Source organism: Boleophthalmus pectinirostris, unplaced genomic scaffold, assembly GCF_026225935.1.
Source record: "Boleophthalmus pectinirostris isolate CB_2022bp ecotype Guang Dong unplaced genomic scaffold, ASM2622593v1 HiC_scaffold_2, whole genome shotgun sequence".
NCBI lineage: Eukaryota > Metazoa > Chordata > Actinopteri > Gobiiformes > Gobiidae > Boleophthalmus > Boleophthalmus pectinirostris.
The window spans coordinates 24,687,004-24,713,293 of record NW_026571152.1 but is presented as its reverse complement, the minus strand read 5'-3'; the positions used below and the strand labels follow the sequence as shown (position 1 = coordinate 24,713,293).

The 26,290-nt window shown below is 38.7% G+C and overlaps 2 protein-coding genes across 2 annotated transcripts in view; one reads left to right on the top strand and one right to left on the bottom strand.

Moving 5' to 3' along the window:
* The first annotated feature begins 954 nt into the window (after positions 1–954).
* Positions 955–2,406, top strand: rassf10a (Ras association domain family member 10a). The gene has a single exon (XM_055155655.1). It carries the CDS (start codon positions 988–990, stop codon positions 2,329–2,331), a length of 1,344 nt encoding a protein of 447 aa, XP_055011630.1. The 5' UTR covers positions 955–987; the 3' UTR covers positions 2,332–2,406.
* A 14,594-nt stretch (positions 2,407–17,000) lies between these two features.
* si:ch211-266k8.4 (uncharacterized) overlaps positions 17,001–26,290 on the bottom strand; it is a 31,745-nt gene continuing 22,455 nt past the window's right edge. The window contains exon 15 of the mRNA XM_055155532.1: positions 17,001–17,198. Within this exon, the coding sequence (XP_055011507.1) occupies positions 17,132–17,198 (67 nt within the window). The 3' untranslated portion in view covers positions 17,001–17,131. The remainder of the gene's footprint in view (positions 17,199–26,290) is intronic.

Genomic DNA, 26,290 nt, shown 5'->3' with positions numbered 1-26,290 from the left:
GTACACGAGTGACCCTTACATTTAAAATGCATTTGGCGTCAAAAAATAATAAGCCAATGGTACAGTATCGTGAGTGTGATATTAAATCGAGTAGTTAGTTAAATCTGTAATACCGGTGTGAGAGCTTATGAAAGCCTAATGCAATCGTCTTTACAGCGTCCACTCTAAGCACTTATTGTGGCAACATACGCATTTGAGCTAGTCACGAGACGTCTAATGGAGTCTACGGAGGTCAGAGGTCAACACTACAGCTCAAACACGAGACTAATGCACCAATCGCTGGAGTTACACAAGACATATTCCAGGACGGAAAGCTGATTATGTCCTCTCTGTTATGTATTATGTGACAATGGATTTCAGTCAGGGTTGGTCTCCTACAAAGCACAGAATTATATGGACACGTACAGATGCACCAAGATTATCTGTTTGATCTGGATTTATATTCCAACATCTATGACATTTTTTTATTTTTTTTTATTTTGCAAAGTAAGTATTTCCTTCATTACATTGCTTTTACAAGGCTGCAGAACTCTTCACCCTGGCGTGCATGCATTTGGAAAAGATGTGTACGCCCCTATGAAAGTTCTGCTTGACGTTTTCACCTGAGCTTGGACCGTGTGTGTGAAAGAGAAGTGTGGGGGCGTGTCCCAGCAGCCCCGAGAACAGCCTCTGTTTCTATTCAGTGCCTCACTCTCACTCAGGCTGTCCCACGGCGAAGACGCACTCCGCTCCTCTCTTTTCACTGGGCATCAAAGAGCCGGTCAGAGGAACGGGACAGAGGACACACAGAGGATACACGGACACGGGGTATGCTGTACGGGACTGACACAGAATAGACCCACCCGCAGCACCTTTATTATTTGTTTTCAAACTTGGATCTCGCTCGCGCGCAAGGACATGTGAGTGATGGAGCGCATGGGTAGCGGATGGGCATGAGCTTTGGACTCAGAAAAAACCTGGCTGAGCACTGACCAGAACCTGGTCCTGATGGAGGAAGAGAGCAAGATCTCGGTGTGGGTGTGCCGAGAGGAGAAGCTGGTGTCGGGGCTCACACGCCGTACGACATGCGCTGATGTGGTGCGTGTACTTCTGGAGGAGCAGGGTGCCCGGCTGTCGGGCGCACAGCAGTCCTACTGTATTGTGGAGAAATGGCGCGGCTTCGAGCGCATTTTACCCAACAAGACGCGCCTGATGCGTCTGTGGGCGGCGTGGGGCGACGAGCAGGAGAATGTACGTTTTGTACTTGTGCGTAATGACGCTTCTTTGCCAAGCGGACCGCGCAGCGCCGAGGCCAAGGTGGTCCCGAGCAGAGATAGCCCGGCAGGACCCCGGGGACATGGCTGGACCACAGTGTCACAGGAAAAACAACGGCGCGTGGTGCGCAAAGCCTTCCGGAAGCTTGATAAAATGAACCGGAAAAAAGAACAGGTGGCAAACAAGGATCAGGCGTCAGTGGAACGAATGGAGACCTTGGTCCATCTGGTGGTCTCCCAAGACCACACCATCCGACAACAACTTCAGCGAATGCGTGAGTTGGACCGGGACATTGAGCGTTATGAGGCCAAAGTACACCTGGAGCGCGTGCAGCGTCACGGCCTCAATTACGTCCAGGACACGTACCTCCAAGATGCGTCGGAGATCGGAACAGCAGAAGACCGGCGCAGCGTGCAGGAAGCGCTAGCGCAGTTTGAGGAGTACGCTCTCTGCTGTGAGGAGCTCGTGCGGGTTCAGGATGAGCTGACCGAGCGCGAGGAGATCGTGGACCGTATCACTGCTGAAATCCAAGAAGAACTCAATCACCGCTGGATGGAGCGCAGGCGTGATGAAGTGGTACCAGGAGATGTTTCTGGAGAACAGATGACAGAGGAGGCTCATGCATGTGACGTGGCCGAACCGGATGGTCTCTCTGAGAATGAGCTGGCTCTGGAGCAGGAGAGGATCCGAACTGAGTTGGACACCAGCCTTTACATTGGGCTCAGACTCAAGACTGACCTGGACACCACCCGGGCTCAGCTGGACTCCAGTCTAGTGCAGTGGCAGCGCCGCGAGCAGGACCTGCTGGAGCTGCTGGATCTCCTGGCCCGGGAGGAGTCAGGGAAGAACCTTCAAGATATGGGACCAGGGGCTGATAGGGCTAATGGGACTGAAGGATCTGAAGGGTCTGAAGGGACCGTTGGGTCTGGAGCAGAGCTGGACCACAATGGGACGTGGGTGGAACAGGCCCGAGGACTGTCCAAGTCCTGCACTAATGATGAGGACTCAGACACTGGCCTCAGCTCCATGCACAGCCAGGACTCAGACCACACTCCAGTCTGTGAGTCCCTGGTCTAGACCACCACTTAGATCAGTATTGGCGATAAGCCCTTCCCACAATGCACCTCCTTAGAGCAATAAGTGTAGTATAGCCCAAAGAGCCTAGGCCTATCGCCCAGCTGGATTGGGTCAGACATGGTCCATGTTTAGTCTTTGAAGGTTTATTACACAAGGTCCATCTGTATGTAAAATGCAGAATCTAATATTGTGCAAATGCACCATTAGAAATGATCTGTGTTAGACTTGTTAACGTGAATTCTAATCAACAACTGAAATACAATAACAAAAACATAGCATACTAATTAGACTCCAATAATGCAAACTAACAAGTAAAAAGTCCAAACATAATTCTATTTTGGCACCAATTGTAGCATTATACAGAGCATTATAGTGAAGTCATTATGCAGCATTTTGTGTTAACACTGACCCAGTGTACTACATGGTCTCTGTGTTAGGAAGTGCAGCTGGAGCATAATCCGTGCATCTCCAAAAGTGTGACATCAGGAGCACTATTTTTAGCCGGACTCACTTCCTGGACAGTAGTTGGTGCACAGCAGTATTAAGTGTTTCTTTTACTAGATTCACACTCACACAATTGCCAGGGGTCAGCATCTTTGAGATAAATTTGTACAACCTTTCTTAACCTGTGTGTGAAATGACCAATTCTGTCCATAAATAAGCATTACTCCAACTTCTTTACCATGATATGCAATATTCAGATGATGGCAAGATTGGGCATGCTGTATGGGTTCTGTAGATGTTGATATTTGATGTTATGGTGATTTAGATGCTGAGAAGGCTTGGGTACGTATATAAGACGGATAGCTGCGAAAGTGAGCTGGAAGCCTGAAGGAAGTCCAAAGAGAGGTTACGATTTGATAAAGTCAACATGAACTTTTGAGAGAAGATAAAAGAAATTCCCCACCCCTAATATCTGTATGTGTTTTTTTAAATGGCTCACATCTTGCCTCCTTATCTGAACACATGTATATTTATTTTTTTTTTCTAACTAACAAACTGATAGAGCACCACAGAAAGATGTTTTCAAAAATGACCATAAAGTTGCTGACCCCTGTAGAAGACTTGAGTAAATACAGGGCACTGTATGGCTATATGATTCAATGTATGTTGTTTGATTGTTGTGATGTTGATGGGTTCAGCTACTGTGGATACAATATGAGTGATTAGGATGATTAAAGACAACACAATGGTTTATAACTGGTATTCAAAGCTTCAACTTCAATACCATAACAGAGTAATTGTGATTCTTAGAAAGCAACTATACGGACATAACTCCATGATCAGACAAAAACTATTGTGTAGACCTTTTAAAAATATTTAGAGCTAAGAACAAAAGACTAAACAGAGCTGTACTGTATTTGATGGGATCCCTCTTTCATTCCTGAGTACAACTACCCTGATCTCATGTAACGTCCCACAGTTTGAGAACCACTGTACCAGACATCTAGAGAAAATGCCTTGCATTACTGTGTGTGTGTATGTACCTGTATGTTAATGCTCTGGAGTCCTGTCAAAACAATGTATCACAGACTTGTAGCTCTGGACCAAACTCACCTCAGATAGTGCTTTATGAGCTAGTGTTCAATAAAAATTTCACTATTAATTGCTGTTTTTAATTTTTTGAGAATTGCTTTTATAATTCTGTTGAAGTTTCTTGGAACAACATGTAACTTAAGGAAAACAGATTGCTGACATTAGGAAAGACAGGTTTGAGTTGCGTAACATTTCATTTAAAAGTGCACTAAGGATTCGTCACTTGCTTGCCTTCATAAAGACGTTGTTTAGCCGGGAGTGTTCAACAATATGGCTTTGAACTTTGGCTGTCTAGAAATGATTTGACTGAGTGTTTCTGTTGCTCAAAAAGATCTTGGAAAAACATGCATTATTTCTCTGAGTGGAGTCATCTCTCCACAGATCTGACCTGTAACTTGGCCTGGAAACAAGCAGGTGACGGACCCTCCACTCGAGAAGTTTTATGGAGTACCTTTTAAAAAGTGCAACTAACGCAGGTTAGGATCTGTACAACAAAAGGAAACGTTCTCAAAATGTTGATTTGAGAAATAAATAAATAAATAAAAAAAACATGTTCTGCCTTGTCAGTGTTCACTAATGAGCTTGGAGCTGTAGTATCAATTAAATACGATATATACTTAAATAATAATGATAATGTTAATAGAAGAAATACTCAATGTTGTTACATAAATAAAAGTACAGATAAGGCACCAAAGAAATACTCAAGTAAAAGCAAAAATATCACATGAAAAAATCTACTTAAATAAAAGTACCTGTTATTTTCTAGCTGTTTTTATTTGTATATTTTTGTTTGTTCAGGCTACAAATTAGTTAAAAATAAACTTCTCAGTCTTTTCAACAGGCTACAAACTCTTAAAACATAATTTTACTTTTCAGTCCAGTTAAAAATGTAGCGAGGTAAACGTAAAAAGTATCCAATAAAATGTACTGAAATAAAAAAACTATTTTTTTTCTTTCCTTCTTTTACGTTATGTTCCACACTGAATAATAGACTATTTAAATGTGACACACAAAACCCAAGTGCAACGACTGTGTGAACTACTGAGTACGAGCTGTGTGTTAGTGTTTAGTACAACGTGAATTCCTCTCATGTTTTGTTGCACTGACATTTCTGTTTTATTGCCTGCTATCCCAGTTCGACTGCACTTTGATGAGCAGCCACTCCTCACTGTTCGAAACCACACTAATCATCTGTAACTGATCTCTATGGACATTTAAAATCAGTATTAAAGGTCCAGTATGTAAAATTTACTCTTGTGAGCTTTAAGCCATGTTGTAATGTTACCTCATCAAAAACATACCTAGAGCTGAGTTTTGATTTGGGCCCTTTAAAAAGTATATTTTTGTCACCAAATTTTGATACAGCACAAGTATCAAAGAGAGAAAATTTTAAAATTATGGTTACAGTTAGGAAATTATGTGATGGAAATGGGTAGTAAAAGTAGTAGCATCAAAATATGAATTGTGCTAATAACATATATCAACTTGAGAAATATTTTTGGAGGTTGTTCTACCGGATATTTCAGCCACATTAAATTAAAGGTGGCAGTGGCTGAGTGCTTGGGGCAGTCACTTTGTCCAGTCTCTTGTTTCACAGATCCCAGTTTCAGAACACTGGTCACTTTCACTTGCCTGTCCTTCCTTAAAAAAAAAAAAAAAAAAACAATAAACAAAAATGTAATCAATTGCACAACTTAACTTTTTATTATTTGTATGCAGAGAAGATGAAGTGCATGTGGTAAAGCTGGAGGTGGTTCATGATGAAGATGGAAGCTATTCAGGATCAAATGTATCAGTTCTGTTGTAGAAATGCCTGGCCTAGGGGAAGACTAAGCTTATGAGTCTACTACCTGCTATCTCTGTGCCCCTGCTATTGCCTCTCCTGAAATATTTCACAGTATGGCATTAAATGTATCTCCATGATGAAAGGAGATGATGCTACCAGGTCAAGTTACTGGTCTTATTAAAAAAAAAAAGACACCTGTAATTGAATTGAGACAAAATGATGAGTTTCATGTCAGACTGTGGAATATTCCAGACAAAGCAATAACATACATGCCCATACAATCCCAACCAGAAAAGTTACATAGTGCACCTTTAAAGAGCTTCTGTTATTTTCTGAACTATGTTATAATCATACCTGAAGTTGTGTTTTGTTTCATTCACACATATAACACACAAACACTGCTTATTTAGAAAACACTGGATGATGTCAACCCTGGAATAGCCAATCTCTACTGAACTAAATGTAAGAAGTAGCAGTTCACTTGACCACTTCATGACATCACAAGTTGGAAGAGCATTTTGAGCTCACAATAGCTCAGTGATTAACAATAAAAGGCAGACTCAGACACGTGTGAATGAAACAAAACACAGCTCCATGTTTTTGATGATAACATACACAACACAGTTTGTAAGTGTTTAGTTTGCGTAATACAGGACCTTTAAAAATGACTTTGGCACAACTTCAGCCTCACTCTCTGGCATCATAAATCAAAGAGGATGACCACAGGAGTCTGCTGCATTACATCTATATTCATTAGCTCCATGTGGCGTAGTGAGAAAGATGCGAAAGTTTACATAACTAAGCCTGAATCTGCAGGGCGGGTGTGTTTGTGGATCTAGAGACTAATTAATGAAAAGACTGAGCAAAAAGATGTAGGTGGGTAATGTAGCTAAATACATAGTTTGTGTTTATCCAAGTATGAGCAGTTAGAGGCTTGTTAAAAATGACACAAAACAAATTAAACATATGTTGTGATGGTTGATCTGCAAAAGATTACTGCTTTTATAGTGGCTAACACCGTCAAATGCGAAACTACAATTGCCTTGTCAATATAGTCAAATGCTTCCAATAGGTGTGTAATATCCAAGCAAATATTTTTCACAACATTATGGGTGCCAGAAAAGTCCATTTCCTTAATATCTGGTTCCTGTTGCAGAAGTTTTGGGACTGAATCTGCTATAATGTGCACATAGACAAATGTTATCTTGCATCTTTACACTATTATTTTAAGTAATAAAGAGTTTTTTAATCAATAAAAAAAGCATTATGCCATACAAAAAAAAAAGATATTTACTTGAATTTAAAGGTCCTATATTATGCAAAACTGACTCTTGTGTATTAGCCATGTTATAATGCTGTTACCTACCTAAATACACCTGGAATTATGTTTTGTTTCATTCACACATTTGAGTAACCTGTTATTTGTCTGCCTACATTTCCAAAGCTCAGAATGTTCACTTCCACCTTGTGATGTCATGGAAGTTTTCAAGTAAACAGCTACCTTTCTTTAGTTTAGTAAAGATGGGCAATTCCAGGGCTGAAATCATCCAAATGATTCTAGTGAAGGTGTATATGAAGTTTAAAAACACTGTGGAGGATTCTGTATTACCACATGACATCGCAAAGTGAACTAGAGTGTTTTATGTTTGAGAGAAGAAATGAGCCTAAATATGTATGATTTATGTGTTAAACAAATTCAGGTGTATTTGTGTTAAGGAAACATTATAACAGATCAGAAAACAGCGTCATATGGATCCTTTAATATGAACAACCATGTCTGTATTGATTTTTTCCCTCATGACAGTAGGGACTCCTACGCACAATAAATACAGTCATAAAAGACTCACTTAAATATGATTGCCGACCCAATGATTGTAAATGTCATGTGTTCTAGCTACACCAGATTAAAGGGTTTTAAACATACTGCATCTGAGTTTAGAAAGGTTGATGAATCCTGAATAAATCATAACTGTAATACATCTGATATCTAACAATATTCAGTGATGAAGCAGAAGACATACTGGCCCCCCACACAGCTGTACATCCTGTGTGTGTGTGTGTGTGTGTGTGTGTACATGTGCAGTCTAATCCCTGATGTGAGCTCACTGTGATCTAATAACGTGTCCCATCTGGGTCTGTGTGTGGCCTGATTCTCACACTGTAGACATGTAAAGACAGTCTTGGCAGTCAGCTGGACAAACTCTTAAAGGTGCATTGTGTAACTTTTTGGGTAGGAGGCCCGGCACCTGCTTGTCTCCATGGAGATGGTATTACTTTATCAGAAATGTTTCACAGTGCGCCATTAAACTTATCCATTTTCCATTCATTCAGTTAAGTGGGTTTTTATTGTTCAAAGAACATGCACACCTACAGTCAGGGGGCCTTCCTCTGCATAGATCTGACCCGTATCTTGGTTTGGTGGCATCTCCTGCTTGCTTCCATGGAGATAGTTAAGCTTAATACCATACTGTGAAACATTCCAAGCAGAGTAATTACATCGTCATGGAGACAAAAATGTAGGCATACCCTCCACCAGAAAAGTTACATGGTGTACTTTTAAATTTACTTTACAACTCCTTTTGGTCTGAAAATAACTGGACAAGGCCAAATGCTCAAATTTCCATTAATAACTCTAAATACATGGATATAAATAGCAGGAGGATGTACTAGAAAATTCAGTATCTACACTAGAAAAAGGCTTATTCTGCAAGTTCCCTTTTCTATATCACATACATACTGCAATGACCTAATTTTGACAATGCAAGGTTGTGTGTTCTCCCTCGTGAGCCCCTGAGTTGTGTCTGACCCTGATTTTTTGCAGTAATTGTATGAAAATTATGTTGGAAAAAAAAGAAAAAAGATTTAAGATTTCAAACAAGATTAACAACGCCACACTGTCATTAGAGAGGTGAGCCCTGGAGTTGATCAGATCCGATATCTGCGGCTTAGCATATACAGGTCCATTTCTACAATCCATAAAGAAACATGACATAATCAGTATATGTATTTAAAGATTGTATCATAAGAGCCACAGGTCACCCTCAGCGCCCTGTCCTCAACCGTCACTCGCCTTCAAACATTTAATCTGTGGAAATCCAGGATTAAATACATCACAATGCAAGCATTCAATCAAAGACACTCAGATACGCTGTCTGTGTTTGTCCAAGGTGGCTCTACTCGCTGCTTTAGGAAGTATCAGGCTTATGTCTTCAGATACATAGACTAAGAACTAAAGGAAATGAAATGTAATCTACAGCATCTACTGACAACTGACAAGTCTTTTAAATGGCCCATATTTCTCTATTTTCTGATCTATGTCATAATGTTGTTTCCTTATTAAAGATATGCCTAGAGTTGAGTTTTGTTTCATTCACACATGTTTAAACACACAAATCCTGCATATTTAGGCTCTCAAACTAAAATCAACCTTCTAATGTCATAAAGGAGATGCTCCACTGTGTTTTAAATTCCATACACCTCTATTATCGCCAATCTACTAACCAACAGGTAAAAGATAACTACTTCATAACATAACAAGGTGGAATAGTGCATTTGGAGCTTTGGAGACAGACTAATAATGGTTACTCAAACATGTGTGAATGAAACAAAACACAACTCCAGCTATGTTTATGATGAGGTATCAACACTCTAACAAGGTTTAAAACTCACAAGAGTTAAGTTTGTGTAATATAGGACCTTTCAATCCTATTATTAATAGGCTTTTTATTATATATTATTATTGTGGCCATACCAGCTTGTCAAAGCCTGATCTTGTCAGATCTCAGAAGCTAAGCAGGGCCGGGCCTACAATGGGAGACCACTGGGAATTGAAATCCAGGTGCCACAGTGGGGCGCTACTGGCAAAAACTGTCATTGTGTCCTTGGGCAAGACACTTCACCTACATTTCCTAGTAAGAAAGTGGAGTGTGCGTGAGTGTTAGTGGTGGTCAGAGGGGCCGATTGCTCAGATTGGCAGCCTTGCTTCTGTCAGTCTGCCTCACAGCAGCTGTGGCTACAATAAGCAAAAAGCTCACCACCACTGAGTGTGGAGTGAATGAATAATGAACTGTAAATCTCTTTAAGTGTCTTGAAAGGTGGTATATAAATGCAATGTTTAATTCATTAATTAAATGTATTAATTATTTATGACTAGTCCCACATAGTTTTTTTGGCTGTTTGTTAATGTGCGCATTGTGTCACCATGGTAAATTACAGAAACATTACGCCAAAGAAATACACGCAGAGCACCCTCAGCATAATGTTACTGGAAACTATCAATAAAAAAGGCAAGTCAATACTTTGTTGGATCACACAATACAAACAAATTTACTGTGAAGCAACTGAACACTTCTCCACATCACCACAGTATCAAACCTTCCTCCCCAAAACAACGCACTGACCCTGAGAGCCCAGTCACTTAGCATGATTTATAATGCTTGTCAGACATATTACTTATTTAAACAGGTTTTAGCCCACAGAGGCCCCGGTCTCAGTCCACATCCAGAATCACATATCTAATACTCTCCACTCTCACATAAATAATGGAGCAGAGACAGCTTGTCGGCCGAGCAACTGTTCTGCCGTGTCAAGCAGCATTAGGAGGGGCCCCTTAAGGTCGCAGTTGGGGGTAAAACTTAGATCCTATAATGGCAAAAGCAGCAATATTAGCGAATTTACCTGTGATCTCTATGTCTCGTAAACAAATATTGCCTTGAGGAGTGGTTCCAAAATGTTTAGAGGTAAAGTTTCCATCATTTTCTAAAAAACACTTTCATGGTACATTAAAAGAGCTCAAGGCATTTGGGAATTTGCATAGATAAAAAAAAGTGGAATACACAAGGGACGCTCTGAGCAGGAAACCACCAACATGTGACTGGAGTCAAACGTGATGAGAGAAGACACATTCTGCTTGATCATTAAAGTCAAAACTTATATCAAACATGAAATATACATAAAACTGCAAAAGATCAAAAATTCAGGAGTTCAGTTCAGTAAGATTTTACTTGTCAGATATCACCAAAAATCTCAACCTACAGTACACAAGATTTACCAAGAAAAACTAAAATAAACACGATAAGCACTTCTGAAAGCAATCTGTGCTACCAACTTATTTTCACTCACTCACCTGTTATGTCATAATTCAACTCTTAAAGCCTATTATGATGGTCCCACATACATCACTGTCAATGTAATAATAACTCCCCTTTTCCATAGCAATGATTAGTAAAAGAATTAATGGCAAATGGTCAAATTTTTTATATATACAGGTAGTACTTTTCCACTTTCAAGACTCTCAAAGTGCTTTACATCAAGGAACCACCATTCACACGACAGTATACGCAGACACTGAGGGCCAGGAGGGTTAAGTGCCTTGCCTGTGGACACAACTCTGGGAGAGGGAGATGTTGTTGAGAATGGGATTCGAACCACCAACCTTCTGATCATTGGACAAACACGCTACCAACTTAGCTACTGATGCACCCAATTGTATGTAATTTGTATTGAGCATTATTTTCAATAAAAAAAAAAAAGTTTATGCCTACTAGTAGTTCATCCTTCACACTACCTCTACTTAAACCTTGGGAATATTCTGTTCATTAAGCAAACCGCTGTCAATGATACTACATTCTCATTTATGCATTTACGTACATCTCACTACAAATCATGGACATGTTCAAAATGCTGTGGGGTGTTTTGCACATGACTAATCAAATGTGCATGACTTTCTCACAGTTCAGAACAGTTAAGAAGTAGTTATTATCATGAATGAATTCTAATACACAGCTCACCTCCAGTCAGTATAAAAACAGTTTAAGGCAAAACCATACACGTGTGATCCCAGAGGTCAATCAGCTCCACGAGATCGCCCCAAACCTGAGAGAGATTTGACAAATTTGACACCTGTTTTAATGTAGTAATATCTACAAGCACAAACCTGCTGATTTTGACATGCAGCCAGGTTAAGAGCCTGGGGACAATGATGCCAGCAGCTCTCCTGATAACTTTGGGAGTGAGCAGAGTCAGCAACTACAGGAGCAGTGTGGCGTGTGATAAAAGAACAAGCTTTTCAGGTCACAACAATGTAAGTGTGGATTAGGAGGAGATGTGACGACAGGGACCTGAGACACTGGGAAGCTGATCAGGTGTTGACAATGACAATGAGCTCTGACAGACTAGAACACAGGGAACATGGAAAACAGAATGATCATCTACCATTGTGAGAATTTGTATGGAGGCTTAAAAGTGCACTGTGTACATTTTCCGGTGGGAGGTTTATCGCCGTGGAGATTTTATGGCTTTGTCTGGCATGTTCTACAGTTTAGTAATAAAGTTATCTAACATGTGTTCATTCAATTACAGGTGTATTTATTTTTATTGAAAAACCCTACACCCCGGAAAAGTAACAGCACCTTTAACACTGCTCTGTCAAGTACTCACTTTAACATTTTGTTTTATTGCACACAGTCAATTGCCTTGAATGACAATATTTGCTGTTATTTATAATAAGCAGGGAGGGGATGCCCTGATCTGATTTTTCTATTCCAATACTGATGTTAAAACCTGATGCATGATCGTCACCAACATTAGTTAAAAGAGTGAAAATACTATTTAGGCCTAAGGTAAAAAAAATATCCAAATGGATTTTGTAAATACTGAACAGTCAGTAAATCATCGTATTACACCAAGTTATAGACCAAAATTGGGATATCGGCTGAACCAATATCTTGGACGCCACTATCCGATCCACCAAAATTTTCAATACTGGTGCAGATATATATTTAATGCCAGTATTGTATCCATAATAATAATAATAAGCTTCAACAACATAAAACCAGACAAAATCTTACCATGTTTACTGAAATAAAAAACTAACCTATAAAGTAAATGATCATGAGTCTAATAAAGACACAAGACATGTTTTGTTTGATGGGCAAATATACTTGATGTTACCTTACGAAGTACCAGCGTGTTTTGTAAAGTAGTGAATTCTGAGTTGAACCCAATTACATTTTACCAGTGTTCGAACAGACTTGAAGATGGACTGTGAGATCCGTGTGATAAACAACAGTAATAAGAGTCTGAGATTTATAGTGGGAGGAGGAGGAAGAGGAGGAGGAGGAGGGGGCAATGGTGACGCTCAGGAACCAGATGAGCTGGTTCTGCTCTGCGGCTCCCTGGCTGTTTACACGGAGCCGTCACGCAGTGCATCCTTCTCCAGACTCAGGGGCTACAGGGAGGAGCCACACTTTTATAGAGACTTTTATAAGATACAGAGATGAGTGGTGACATCACTGAGGGAGATCAAATACACATGAGCCCGAGTGACAGTCTCTGAGAGGAGCCAGTCATCTGAGGAATTAGGCGTGCGTACAAGGAACTATAAGAGTTGATTAGTGAAAGGAATTCTTTGATGCGCATACTACAAATTACAAACAGTCTACATTGCTGTATTAGTTGTACTGTAAATCATAATTACAGGATTAAAATAATTGTCATCGATAGACTTACTTTCAATTTTAAATGAAAAATGTAGGTGTAGTTTTGTGAAATCCTTAAAAATTATGATGAAGGAAAATTCAATTAAGTCAGCTGAACAAAAGTTTTTTTTTATGAGGACGTTTCTTGCAGCTCATCCAAGCTGCTTCTTCAGTTCTGTTTAGATTTCCAATGGACACTGCCTTATATTTGCCTGAACAGAGGAGCTAACTACACTGAAACTAACCCACCTACAAGTTTACAGTTTCTGTTTGTTACCTAGGTTAGCACAGTAGACCTTATTGAAGCCCAAAAAATGTGAAGACTGAAAATTACATATTAGAATGTCTGTTGTGTGCTTGCTTTTTAAATGATTGAAACATATTATTATAAGATGGCCATCAACATCCTGGATTTTTTATTTTATTTTTTGCACTTTTTGTCACTCCAACAACTATCCAATTAACAAATTAACAACGAAACAACTGGTATGTCTTCTACAGCATTCTTTCCCTTTAACAGAGCTTGGGATCAGTTCAGTTCCAATTACTATATGCAGTTTATATTGTAATTGTATTGTTATTGTCATTGTATCAGCAGGGGTGGACCTGGCCTTCACTGTGCTGCTTTGTGACTGATGAGGCCCCCCCATTCCCAGTAATGTCCACTGCCGATTAACCATCAACCAGGAGCCAGGCCTTGACCTCGCGTTCCTCTGTGCTGTCGAACACAAACTCATGTCAAGGTTCCTTAAACACACTTGAGCTGAGACAGAGCAGAGCAGACAGGAGACCGACGGAGACCCCTCTCCCCAGACCACTCCCCACTGCACACTGATAAGAGGTTCTGTGGGTGGAACACTTCCTACAGAGCACGTGTGTAACTACTCTCAATTATCTTCTCAATAAACTGACAAAAAGTAATGCTTAAAGTAGACCTGTCACGATAACACAATTTGAAGAGTGATAAATGATAATACTGAAACAAAACCAACAACCAGAATTATCCCCAAATTCTCCAAAAATAAAAAAATATGAGCTGCAATATATAAATTACAGAATGCAACACTTAGACAGTTAGTTTGTCTCTATAATGACTCATAGAAGTTCATAATTCAACCTTCTACAGCTCAAATCTAATTGTATTACAGAAAAATAACCAACATTTTCCAACTAATGCAAAGAAAAAGTACCCACGATAAATGTTGACCCCCAAAAAGTATTGTTCCATCTGTCATGTATTGAACAATAAGTTGATAATTATCGTGACAGGCCTAGTTTAAAAAGTCCTGAGTAGACACTGACTCTGGTTACAAGCACTCATAAAATCAGGTTATTAGATCTTTAGAGTAATAAGATTATTAAATGAACTTGTAAACAGCAAAATCATCTGACCATGGTCCTTATAAATACTCAGTTTTTTTGCAGGTTGCATGTCATTTAAGTCATGTTAAAGGTCGAGAAATCTGATAATAATCAGATTCTTGTGTACATGTAACTGCAGTCAATGCATTGCACATCTCAAGAAGATCCACACACACCCAAAAAAAGAAATATCCAATACAGCTAAAACAATTTGCTTGAGAATGTTATTGAAAATGATTTACACAAAAATCTTATTTTCAAGACCTTCAGAAGATTAGAGATAAGCAGTCAGTCAAGAAAAGGCTTAAATGCAAGATTATCTCGTGATTATTATTTATCATAGTATTTTGTATTTGCAGTTTTTTTTAAAAGATGCAATTTCAGAGGCAGCAAAATATATACTAGTAAATATGCACCCTAACCAGAAATACCGACTACTGTGCAACACACATATTTCAGTTATTCTTTACCCTTTTTCGGAGAAGAACTGAAATGCCCTTGTGGCCGTTTGTACTCAGATTGCTGCTTGTTAAAACATCATTTTTAAAAGATAAAACCGAGTCCTTGTGGGACAGGACAGCTTACTTTTGACAGACTGTGTGATTGGTGTAATAAGTCGAGTGTGGTCAGGATGAACAGATGAATAGCTGGAAACAGATGCAGCCTGTTGCTGTCAGTGCTACTTCCTGATGGCCACTTCCTGTCCCTCTTTTCCATTTGTTTTAGTAGTCTCATAATAAACCCCCTTCACTCTCACTGCACTGTGATCCACTGCAGCTAAATGAGTCAGTCCCAACTTTCTTTTATGTCAAAACACTATTAGCCCTAGCCCAGCACTTTACACTTGATACCTTCTTCTGTAGCGTTGCCAGGGCTTTAATGCTGCACAGTTGGCAGATATCAGTGGCTTTGAATGGGGCAGCTCTTGCCAGGGCTGAACTGGAGATGGTCTGAGTTACCACACGATACAAGTGCACAGCTATCAGGTGCCAGGCCTCTCCTCCACTTTCCCTGCACAGAAAGAATGTGATTGTAGATTAGCTGCGGTCGCTCGGAAACAGCAGGCAATCATTAACCTCTACTTCTCATCCAGCTCCCACTCACAATCTATCTCTATGAAAATGTCCTCCTGTTTTTATAGTAAGCTTTGGCTCACTGTTCTCATAAATGATATCTAATCAAGTTCAAGATGAGAGAAGAAAACAGAAGACTGATTTTAGATATAAAGAAATAAAACAAGCCTTTTCAGGTCCAAGAGTACATGCCACACTGCACCCTGAGAAAAGTGTGACAAGCTGCTATTTACCCTGATAGTGAACAATACAGATTTAGCATTCTTAGTAAATTATTCCACAATTCTAAAAACGATAATTTCACTTTTAGCTCACAATCACAAGCTTTTATAGCTTTTTTCATCAGAGATTGGCACAACAAATTTCTACACAACAATACACATCAATACACATCAATACACATCTGTCATGTATGCCATTATTCTAGATATCCTTATTGGTGCAACTCAATCCTGTGAAGTGCGTATATATTTTGGGATCAAAATTAACCTGTATATTTCAAAAACCCTGATTTGTCCAAGAATAATACAGTTGTATTGGCACCTGTGTTTCTCAACATGACGATAATGAATTTCACTGGAAACCATTGTGTAAGATGCAGAATCTCCCTTGTGCTAATATCTGACTATTCTTTGTTTTGCTTTCTCTTCAAAATGCCTTTGTTTCCAATTCCTTTACACTGCACTATGACGACGCTTTCAGGCTGCTCAACTGAGCACAGGTATGTGACCCCTGCCCACCTGAGCCAATGGGACCAGGCCTCGGCCCCAGCTCTAAACATCACAGGTCAAAGGGTGCATCCATTCTGGACATTCCTCTGTTTTAATAGGTCACTACACTGGCTCACTCCTCACACTCACAATCTAACCAATGGGATTTAAAATGAGGAAAACAACCAAGTTAGCCAATTCTGAAAAGGTAAAAATAAATATAATTTATAGCAGTTTTACAACTTTGGATACCATAAACTACAGTTACATCTCTGTGATGCTGCCAAGAAGCAGTGCCGGCCTGTTCCACCCAACACTCATCTGAATCCAGCACTTTGAAGATCCAGTCTTCTGAAAACTGTTGGCAATGACAGATTATTAGAGCAGTAAATCAGGTATGCCTGTCAAAAATTGCAACAGCCAACAATACAGCTACTTACATGGCGGTAGTAGAGTGGTGAACAATGAATAAGGGACCCTCCCTTGTAATTATACAACTGAATACAGAGTAATCAAGTGTTCAAGTTGTAATTACCGTCATTTGCATAGGGCACATTAAAGATATTTCTTGTTTGTATGATATTTGGCAAAGACATTTTGAGTCTCTTTCAGTGGGAACATACAAGGATGCGAATTGTGTAGAAGATCTCAAAATTAAAAAAAAGCTTTTCTGAACATATTCAAACAAAAATGTGTAAAAAAAAAAAGAAGTTTATTAGTGGTAGCCTTTCAAAATTGCACATTACCAGTAAAACATTATAAAAAAATAAATTATCAGTGTGGAGTAAATTGTAGACACATGTGGTTCAGTGCTGTGGAAGTAGGTAGTGCTTCAGTTTTCTCCCCTGGGCTCCATCAGATGAGTGCGGATTCTCTGACATTGCTGAAGGGGGCACAGGTCTGATGTCTGGAGGACAGCTCACTGTAAAGAAGCACAGAGGGAGGGAGGCATTACACTGATGCAACATTTATGTGGAATATTAAAGTCACGCTTGTATAAATATATAAATACATTTATAGTCATAAAATAACTTGTCAAAATACACCAGCTGAAGCAAAATAATGAAGTGTGAATAATGGGGAAAACAAAAAGATGGCTAACTTGAAATAAGACTAAAAAAACAACAACGAAAATCTGGCAGTTCTGTAAAACCATAATATATAATTGGGAAACTGGAACAGATTTGGCATTTGGTCTCAGTTGTTTTACTTGCTGGTTGTTATAGGTTACCAGCACCAACCTTTCCTATCTGTCCAACATTTTTATTAGTTAATAGTACTTCTTTAGCCTAAGAAGTGCCATATGTAGAGTATTGTGTGATTCAGTGAGGATTTCTGCAGTGGCGGGAGGCTCAGTGTCAGGCTTGTGTGTGTGGTGATTAGACTGAGCAGGTTAGCCACGGTAGCTTTAGCTGCATGTGGCTGGAGACAGACTCAAACTGCTGCTAAACATCTATTCTCTGCCCAGTGGCCTCTGTCTGGCCTTTAAGGGGAGCTCTCATTCACTGCAAATGCAAGTCACTCATCTAACCATTAAACAGTTGTGTCACTAAGCTGCAGGAGCCTGTGAGGTGGTCCTGGTATGATTCAATGTTCAGACTTCAATTGGACCTGTACAATAATAAGAGGGACATGCACTAAGCATTTTTAAAGATTAAGAGAAAGAGGAGCAGCTGGACTGTTGTACACCTGCCAGTGTCATGCCAAAGGACAAAGGTCAACCTCAGACGCAAAAAAGGTCACTGGATGTAAATTGTATCAGGAGGAGTATTGAGAATTGAAATACTTATCACACCAAACTACTATAAATAAATATGCACAGGAATTACAGGTATTTGAGTCTTTCAAAGCCTTTTTTCTGACAAATATCAACTGTGCATCTTGGTGTACTCAAACATGCCCCAAACCGGAGAAGCAGGTGAAATCTGAGCTGACATGGAGCTAAGACCTGAAACTCCAATCCATCATACAGACTTTTTAAACTATTCATTGTCCAGTTTAAAGTTTCTCTGCAAGACGACCACGTACAATCTCTCAAATAGATCATTTTCTGTCAATTCACTTAAATTTCCTTCAAAAGGCATATGAGTGTATTTAAGCAATTCATTGTTTTTAATCATTAGACTTAGACAAACTTTACTGATCTACAAGGGAAATTATTTGGAATATATTTGGAATATAATTATTTATAGTGATATACAAAAAAATAAATGACATATGTTTCAAACTAAGCTGTACAATAGAGATAAAACTAAACAAACAAAACCAAGATAAAATCAAGCCTGATTTGGGACACAAGGAGAATGATAAATACATTTCTATCTGCTAAAAAAAAACTTGTCTTGGTGGTGATCTGTTCAATTAGTGATATTACTGCACTATACTTTTGCAATATATTGTGCAGCACGATTTCACACAGACAATAATTAGAAACTGACACAAAGCTATGACATTAAAGTGTGTTTCAGTGACTGCTTTTCACACAGTTGTCAGCACTATAGTAACCAGCTGAAACATAAAGAGGTGGTGTCATGTTGAACTGGCGCTTGTGTGGATGTGGTTGGAGGTATTTCGAGTAAGATTGCTGAGTAACGTTAGTCAGGTGAGCAGAGAGCAACCCAAGAACTCCTAGAAACCGGACAAAGGTAGGGTTACATTTACAAGAGAAAAGACCATGTCTAAAACATAAATACATATTTAAACACAGACTCAGTTTAAGATGCACAAGTGATACATTTGCTTACAGTAAAAATGTCTGCTGACTCTGAGCTCCAGCAGACAGCTGCATGCATTATTGAAATGCAATTACACTGTGAGAAAAATAGAGAAATAAATGTCTTTGAGGGACTTGCTCCCACCAGGTTCTGTTTCTACAGCAAAGAAGACACTGGGCCACACTTCAAATTAATTGTACCTGCTCCTACTCAAAACTTAAATATATTGCACACAACTATTTCTATGAGTGGATGAAGAAACTTGTGTCAATGTACTAAGAGAGTATACCAACAACCACTGCCCAGACAGGGACTTACATAAAACTTTAAACAGAAGTTTGGCTCTCTCAAATAATAATAATAAAATATTTTTATACAGATTTTTATATTGTAAATATGTGCCATTTTGGCCATTTGTACATTCAAATTGATATATCTAAATTTTAGATTTTTTTCTGTTCATCTGCAGATCATTTGTGCATGCTAGTTTGCCCAAACAAAGCATCAAAGCAACAAACATACACTTCCACCCACTCTTTCTCTGAAAATCCCTTCTGAGTAAACTTTAAAAATGACAGTAGGCATTATCCTCTTATTGAACCTGAATTACCTCGACATAGCAGTGAGAGACTATAGAGACAATGGACTACATTTACAGTAACACCCCTATCCTGCCCTCCACAGGTGTTCACTCTTAGACTCCTATCGCATACAATCAGATACGGGCCAAAGGAAGTGCCAGGGACTCACTAAAGAAGTCAAGCTGAACATAAGACAGCCTGAGGAATCTCACATACTCCACTGTTCTAATAAACTGCTGGTAGTTTATACAACACAAGTGAGCACCCACTACTTACCGACGTCCAGGCACGCAAAACAGACAAAAAGACACTTATCTGATAATACTCTGAGGATTTACAAGATAAGGGATGAATATAGCTCATTGTGTAGAATATGTTGTATTTCTGTGTTTAGAAAAAAGACAATTTCTGTGTTTAAACTCCATATTCTTTCACTAGAATCATTTGGATAATTTCCAATCTCTACTGAAGTAAAGGTAAAAAGGTAGCTGTAAACTATCACTACATGAGATTACAAAGTGGAACGGAGCATTTTGATCCTTAGAGATGTAGACAGACTAATAATAAAGGATTAGTCATACATGTGTGAATGAAAGTTTTTGATGAAGTAACAACATTATAACATATTTAAAGCTCACAAAAATCTATTTAGTATAATAAAGGACCTTTAATTAAGTAGTTAAAAAGTGGGAATTGTTCTTAATAAACTGTGTGTTGAATTAAGTCTTTGTTCATGCTTTATTATGGGTAGGGTTTAATTGTAGTCATTACTGTAGTTATTATAAGGTTTTACCCAAACATTTTAGAAAATAGTTATACTCTTCAACTGATGAGATTCACTGAGACTGCTCCTATGAATACACTCAAACTCTCATGTTACCACTACTAGCAATCTCTGTTGTCATCTTGTAGCTGTTATCTTATCTTATCATTCGACCCCACTTGTGACACCAGACTTCCCTTCACTCCAGCGCACTACAGTACAGAGACCTGCAACGTTTCAAACAAATCAAAACACTTCCAAGTTTCTGAAAAGCCATGGCAGTTCTTTTGTTCCACAAGGAGAAATAACCTCACGGGCCAATTTATTTCTATCTCCAGTCGCATTGAGCTGTCAGAGGAGCAGTGAGGTGTGGCCCATTCACCTTCACGTGTATACCTGGTAGCTTTTGTTTGCTCTGTAGATAAACACTGAGGCGTAGGCTCCAGTGTCATTCAAGTAGTTCTGTTTCTCTCCCTCAAGGCCAAACCTACCCCTCACCTACCCCTCACCCACCCCTCGCCCACTCCTCGCCCACCACTCGCCCATGAGTGCTGTTTACACGTGTAATGTCCTACTATAATTATGTGATGAAAGTATGCAGAGAAGGAAAACTGTAATTAAGGGGCCGAGACTTAGCCATGGCAAACAATATTATTAAAACAAAGTATGTATTACAGGATGCTTTTAGTGTAACAGTAAGCCACATTTAAAAGAGAGCATAGTATGTAAAATAGAGTTTTGAGGTATTTTTTTTACTGTATTTATGAGTTGTATTTCAATTGATTCATACATATTTGAGTAATCTTGTACTGCCCTGCATTTGAGGCTTGTATGTTCAGAAGATATTTGTTTTCACCCACCACTTTTCTTTGCTTGCAAATATTAAACATTTCAAACTCCAGGTCATACACATAGGGTTTGAAACTGTCACAATGTTGTTTTAACAATAAAAACACAAATGAAAATCAGCTGCTTGATATGTGGAAATGTCACCATTTGGAGACTGATCCTCTCTCTGGTCATTTCTGCAGTTTTGAGCAGGAAGTTAAAAAGTGCATTGCACAACTTTTCTGGTGGAGGGTCCACTACCTACTTGTCTCCATGGTGATGTTATTACTTCCTGGAATGTTCCATGGTATGACATTAACCATATCCATATAGCCTTTATTCATTATGTGTGTTTCTATTTGTTCAAAAAATACAATTATTCCTTCTGTGAATAGGAGAGACTCTCCACAGATGTGAATTGTAATGTATTGTAGTGCTGTAACCTGCTTGTCTCTCTTGTGACAGACAAGTTTAATCTATAGAGTGGAACAGGCTGGACAAAGCAATACCATTTCCATGGAGACAATCAGGTGGTGAACCACCACTAGAAATGTTACGCAGTGCACCTTCAATAGACCCGTTTTTATTCTTAAGCAGATTTATATTGCAGTTTACAATTAACAAAATGTCAGTTTGTGTCCCTTACACAATAAATCTTCAAGTCCACTGTCAACTGTCGTCTGGACTTGGCCCTCTCACTTGTGTGCGACCCCTTAACTGTTAGCATTCACACGGGAACAGTTTACAGCAATTTCTTGAAACCACCGGGGACAACAGCTGAGCACCGCTGGGAAATGCAGCAATGCCATAAATGATTCAAACAACAGGTGTAATGTTCAAGTCATGTAGTTTTTCCTCTGTCTGTCTGATCAGATTAGGTATCAATAATTCACTGCCACAAACACAAAATCCTTTTACAAGTCAACACCAGCACATGAGCACTCAGGAAAACAAATGCTAAAACGTTTGACCCTTCCAATGTCAGGTTCAACTAAACAATGGGACAAACAAAGATGTAAACTGAGAGGGCAAGACCACAGTCACAATCACAATCCACCATTATAAAGAACCATTATGATAAATAGACTCATAAATATGTTACAACGTTGTGAAAAAGTTCCCTTAAAGTTAACTGCATGTTGTTGTATTATTAATTAGTTTAGTTTTTGTAATTGAGGAGATAGCTACATCACAGTTGTCTGAAATGTAAGTAACAAAGACCCACAGAATCAATTAAACATTTTTATATTTAGGAATTAAAGGGCCCATATTATGCTATTTTTTAAAATTTCTGTTATAATGTTTCCTTCATCAAAAAATACTTTAAGTTGTATTTTGTTTCATTCACACATTAACACAATAATCCTACATATTTAGGCTGAGTTAGGCTCTCAAACAAAAACACTGTTCCACCTTGTGATGTCAAGTAAGTAACTACATGTCATTACAAGGTGGAACTGAGCATTTTGAGCTCTGGAGATGTAGACAGACTAATAATAAAGGATTACTCAAACATGTGTGATTGAAACAAAACACAACTATAAGTATGAGTCAGTTTTGTGAAATATAGAACCTTTAATCAGATTTCTGTAATATAAAATTTTTGTCACTTGATTAAAATTAATGTTCACACCTAAATTTAGATTAACTTATTGACTGGTCTCTTCACCTCTCCCTGTATAACTCCATGATCATATAATGAATTGTATGAGTTGTTTTCCCCTTTAAAACGTGCCCTGGAACAGTGGGCGTGTGCCAGGGCCAAAGGTTGGGTTTGTTTGTAGTCGTCAGGGGGATGAGGGCGTCACTGTTCCACACACAGCGGTCCCAGTGTGAGCTGCTTTGTGTCTTTAAATAGGAGACAGGTCCAGTGTATGTTTGATCGCTCATCCATCCTGTATCTTCCCTCCTGTTACATAACACCCTGGACCTGCACCACACAAAGGAGGGGTGTGGCGTGGACTCCCTATGTGAGTCCTCCGCTCTGCCTCACTGACCTGAAAATGGCTCTACTAACGGCTGGATTATCTTACTTCTCGATCCAGTGTATGGGTATGTGTAATAATGGGAAAGAATGCTAGATAAACTGCTTACATTACATTACATTACTTTTGCATTTGAACCATAGACTGTGGACATAGCTAACCCACTAGCCACTGTGCTCCAAATAGGCATGGGGCGCTTCTGGCTCCATGGATTCTGGCTCCAATTGACTTTACATTAAAAAATGATCACCCCTCTCTCTGTCACTGCTGTTGTGAGCTTTGTCATTTTGGTGATAAAATATTAGTATTAACCTCCTTCTACATGATCTTGGTGTTTTTATTTTGCTGTTTTGCCCGTAAATAAATTCCTATTTCTAATATGGACTTGGCTCCAAATTCGGTCCTGTAATTGCTATCATTGTGAGCTTCATTTGACTGGAGCCAAACGCTATGGGTAATGTCACACTCCCTTAGTCCACTTCTTTACACAGTTTATGGACAGGATGCTAAGACAGGGTGGGTGACTCGATACATTTTGAACGCAGTAAGTACATACAGTACATATATTAGTGCTTAAATGTTCAGCAGTTTGTTACAGGGCATAACAATTCAATGTCCCAAAGCCCTAAACTTGACCAAATTAACAGTTCCTAAATCTAACCCTAACCTGATAGTGAAATAATATATATACGTCAAAAATAAACATTTGCTCAAAACATTTAAAATAAGACAGAATGCTACACTCTGCCCCCCGTAACAAAATGCACAATATTTATGGAATTCCTGAAGAAAGCACGACCAGCAGGAGCACATACAAAAGAGTACTGTACCATGAACTTGAACTTGACTCTTGAGTTTTTAAAAAGTATAACAAATAGCACAGGGACATTTAATTGTTACCAACCCAACCATCCTTTATTATTTCTAACTATCCTTTGTTAACTATACAACAGAGTTATTGCTCCACTTTACTGCAGGGCATCAGAATGTTGTCATGCAATGTAATAAAAAGCTGCGACTTCAGTCTCTAGTGAACTTGGGAGTGTATTAAAGTAAATAGTGAGTGTGGTTAAGTTTTGGATCTAGGACATACATGCAAATAAATGTATAAAAAAAACCAAACCTAAATGTATCCTTCTTGTGTTACAGTCCAAATATAAGTAACTAGAGAGAGACCAATATATTGGGCTGATATTTGCACTTTTTAGCATATCGGCTATCGGCCTTAAATCTCCAGCACAGGACGATGTTTAGTTTTGACTGACCTGCAGCAAGAATACACGTAAAGCTTTAGTTGAACTCTTAGCTGCACAAAATGTGACTACACAGTTCTCTTATATGTTTATGGTTAAAAAGGGCTGTTGGTGAGCTTGCAGCAAATTTAAATTACAGAAATTGGGAAAAATAATCAAAATCGGTCCAAAAATATCGTTTAATATAGTTAATCGGCCATTCCTCTTGATTCTAACCAATCAGTATTGGCATCGGCTATGGAAAAACCCATATCAGTCAATCTCTATAAATAACCAAAACTAATTCTTTAATATTCTTTAATGCGTAATCTTTCGAAAGCATGACTGGCTTTAGTTTGGATCCTGAGGCGCAGTATTTGATGGACAGATCTGTACACTCAACCTGACATGTAATTTGATCTAATTTAAATAAATCAATAGCCAAGAATCAATGTGTTTGTGCCTGACATGACTCTACATAACTGGATCAACCTGTTTTTTTCAAGTGTGGAGAAACAAAACTATTATGTGATGCCAATCTTAAGTTTTCCTGCCTGGAAAACCAAAGTAACAGTTGGATCTAGACCAAAATACAATCTCATTTATTCATTTGTGATATTTGTGAGCTTTAAACCATTTTAGAATGCTTGTTACCTTATCAAAAACATACCTGGAGTTATGTTTTGTTTCATTCACACATTTTGGAGTAATCCTGTCTACATCTTCAAAGCTCAAAATGCTCTGTTCCACCTTGTGATGTCGTGAAGCAGTTTTTAAGTTAACAGCTCCCTTTTTGTTCAATATTGGCAATTCCAAGGCTGAAATTATACAAATGTCTCTAGAGAAGATGTATGAAGTTTCAAAACACAGTGGAGCACTTCCTGTATTAGTAAATGACATCACAAGGTGGAACAGACTGTTTTCTGTTTGAGAGAAAAACTAAGAGAAGCAAAAATAGGCAGGATTTGTGTGTTAACGATGCGTGAATGAAACAAAACACATGAGGAAACATAACATACAAGATCAGAAAAGAGTATAATATAGGCCCTTTAAGCTTGCCTAAGCTCAATTATAACTCTTGGGTTTTATAGTACATATGAGTAATTTTGCTTTTAATAACATCATACAATAATACTCATCTTCTTCGGCTTATTATAACAATATTCAATTGGGCTCAGTAAATGTGTATAAATTCCATTCTAAACGTTATCATTTTCTATAATTCCAGTCATCATCATGTCAGGAAATCTACAGTGACAGTGGCGCTTCAGGTGTGAGTTCCTCCCATGAGATTCCAGGGAAGGGCTTTTATTCCGAAGATGCGTCACCCAAACAGGAAGAAGCAAGTTATTTTAGTTCTGGGACCTCCCACTCCACACGCTCATCAAACGTCATGAAAGCACCACAGGACTGCTTCTCTGTTTCTCATTCACTGACAACTACACTGTCCCGATCGCATAAAGCCATTAGGAGGGTCATAAACTGATTAGTGATTAATAGCGGGGTAGGTCCCAAAATAATACTGCTATCATAATTCTTTATCGTAAAGTAGGTACTAGTAGTAGTTTATTCAGGCAGTTTGCAGCACTACAAAACAAAACAAAACAAAACAAAACATAGACTACAACCCCATGGATCATGACCGAAAGGTAAAGAAAAAGTACTTATAATGGCTAACCCTATTAAACAATGACAGTATTCCAAGAAAGAAAAGCAGCATATGAACACCAAGTTCGTATTTACAATTTCACTTGCGACTTACTATATATATAAAGAGACAAAATATAAATTAAAACAAACAAAACTGAGTGCATAATACATTCATTCCAGGGCTCTATAGCTTTTCAAAACATAATACTTTCTACTCTATACTGTACTATTTTTTTTTTTAAAAGCTTCTACAGTGTTAGA

Bases quoted from the DNA above. Each gene is read 5' to 3' on its own strand.
- rassf10a (XM_055155655.1), top strand. From the start codon at position 988: ATGGAGGAAGAGAGCAAGATCTCGGTGTGGGTGTGCCGAGAGGAGAAG.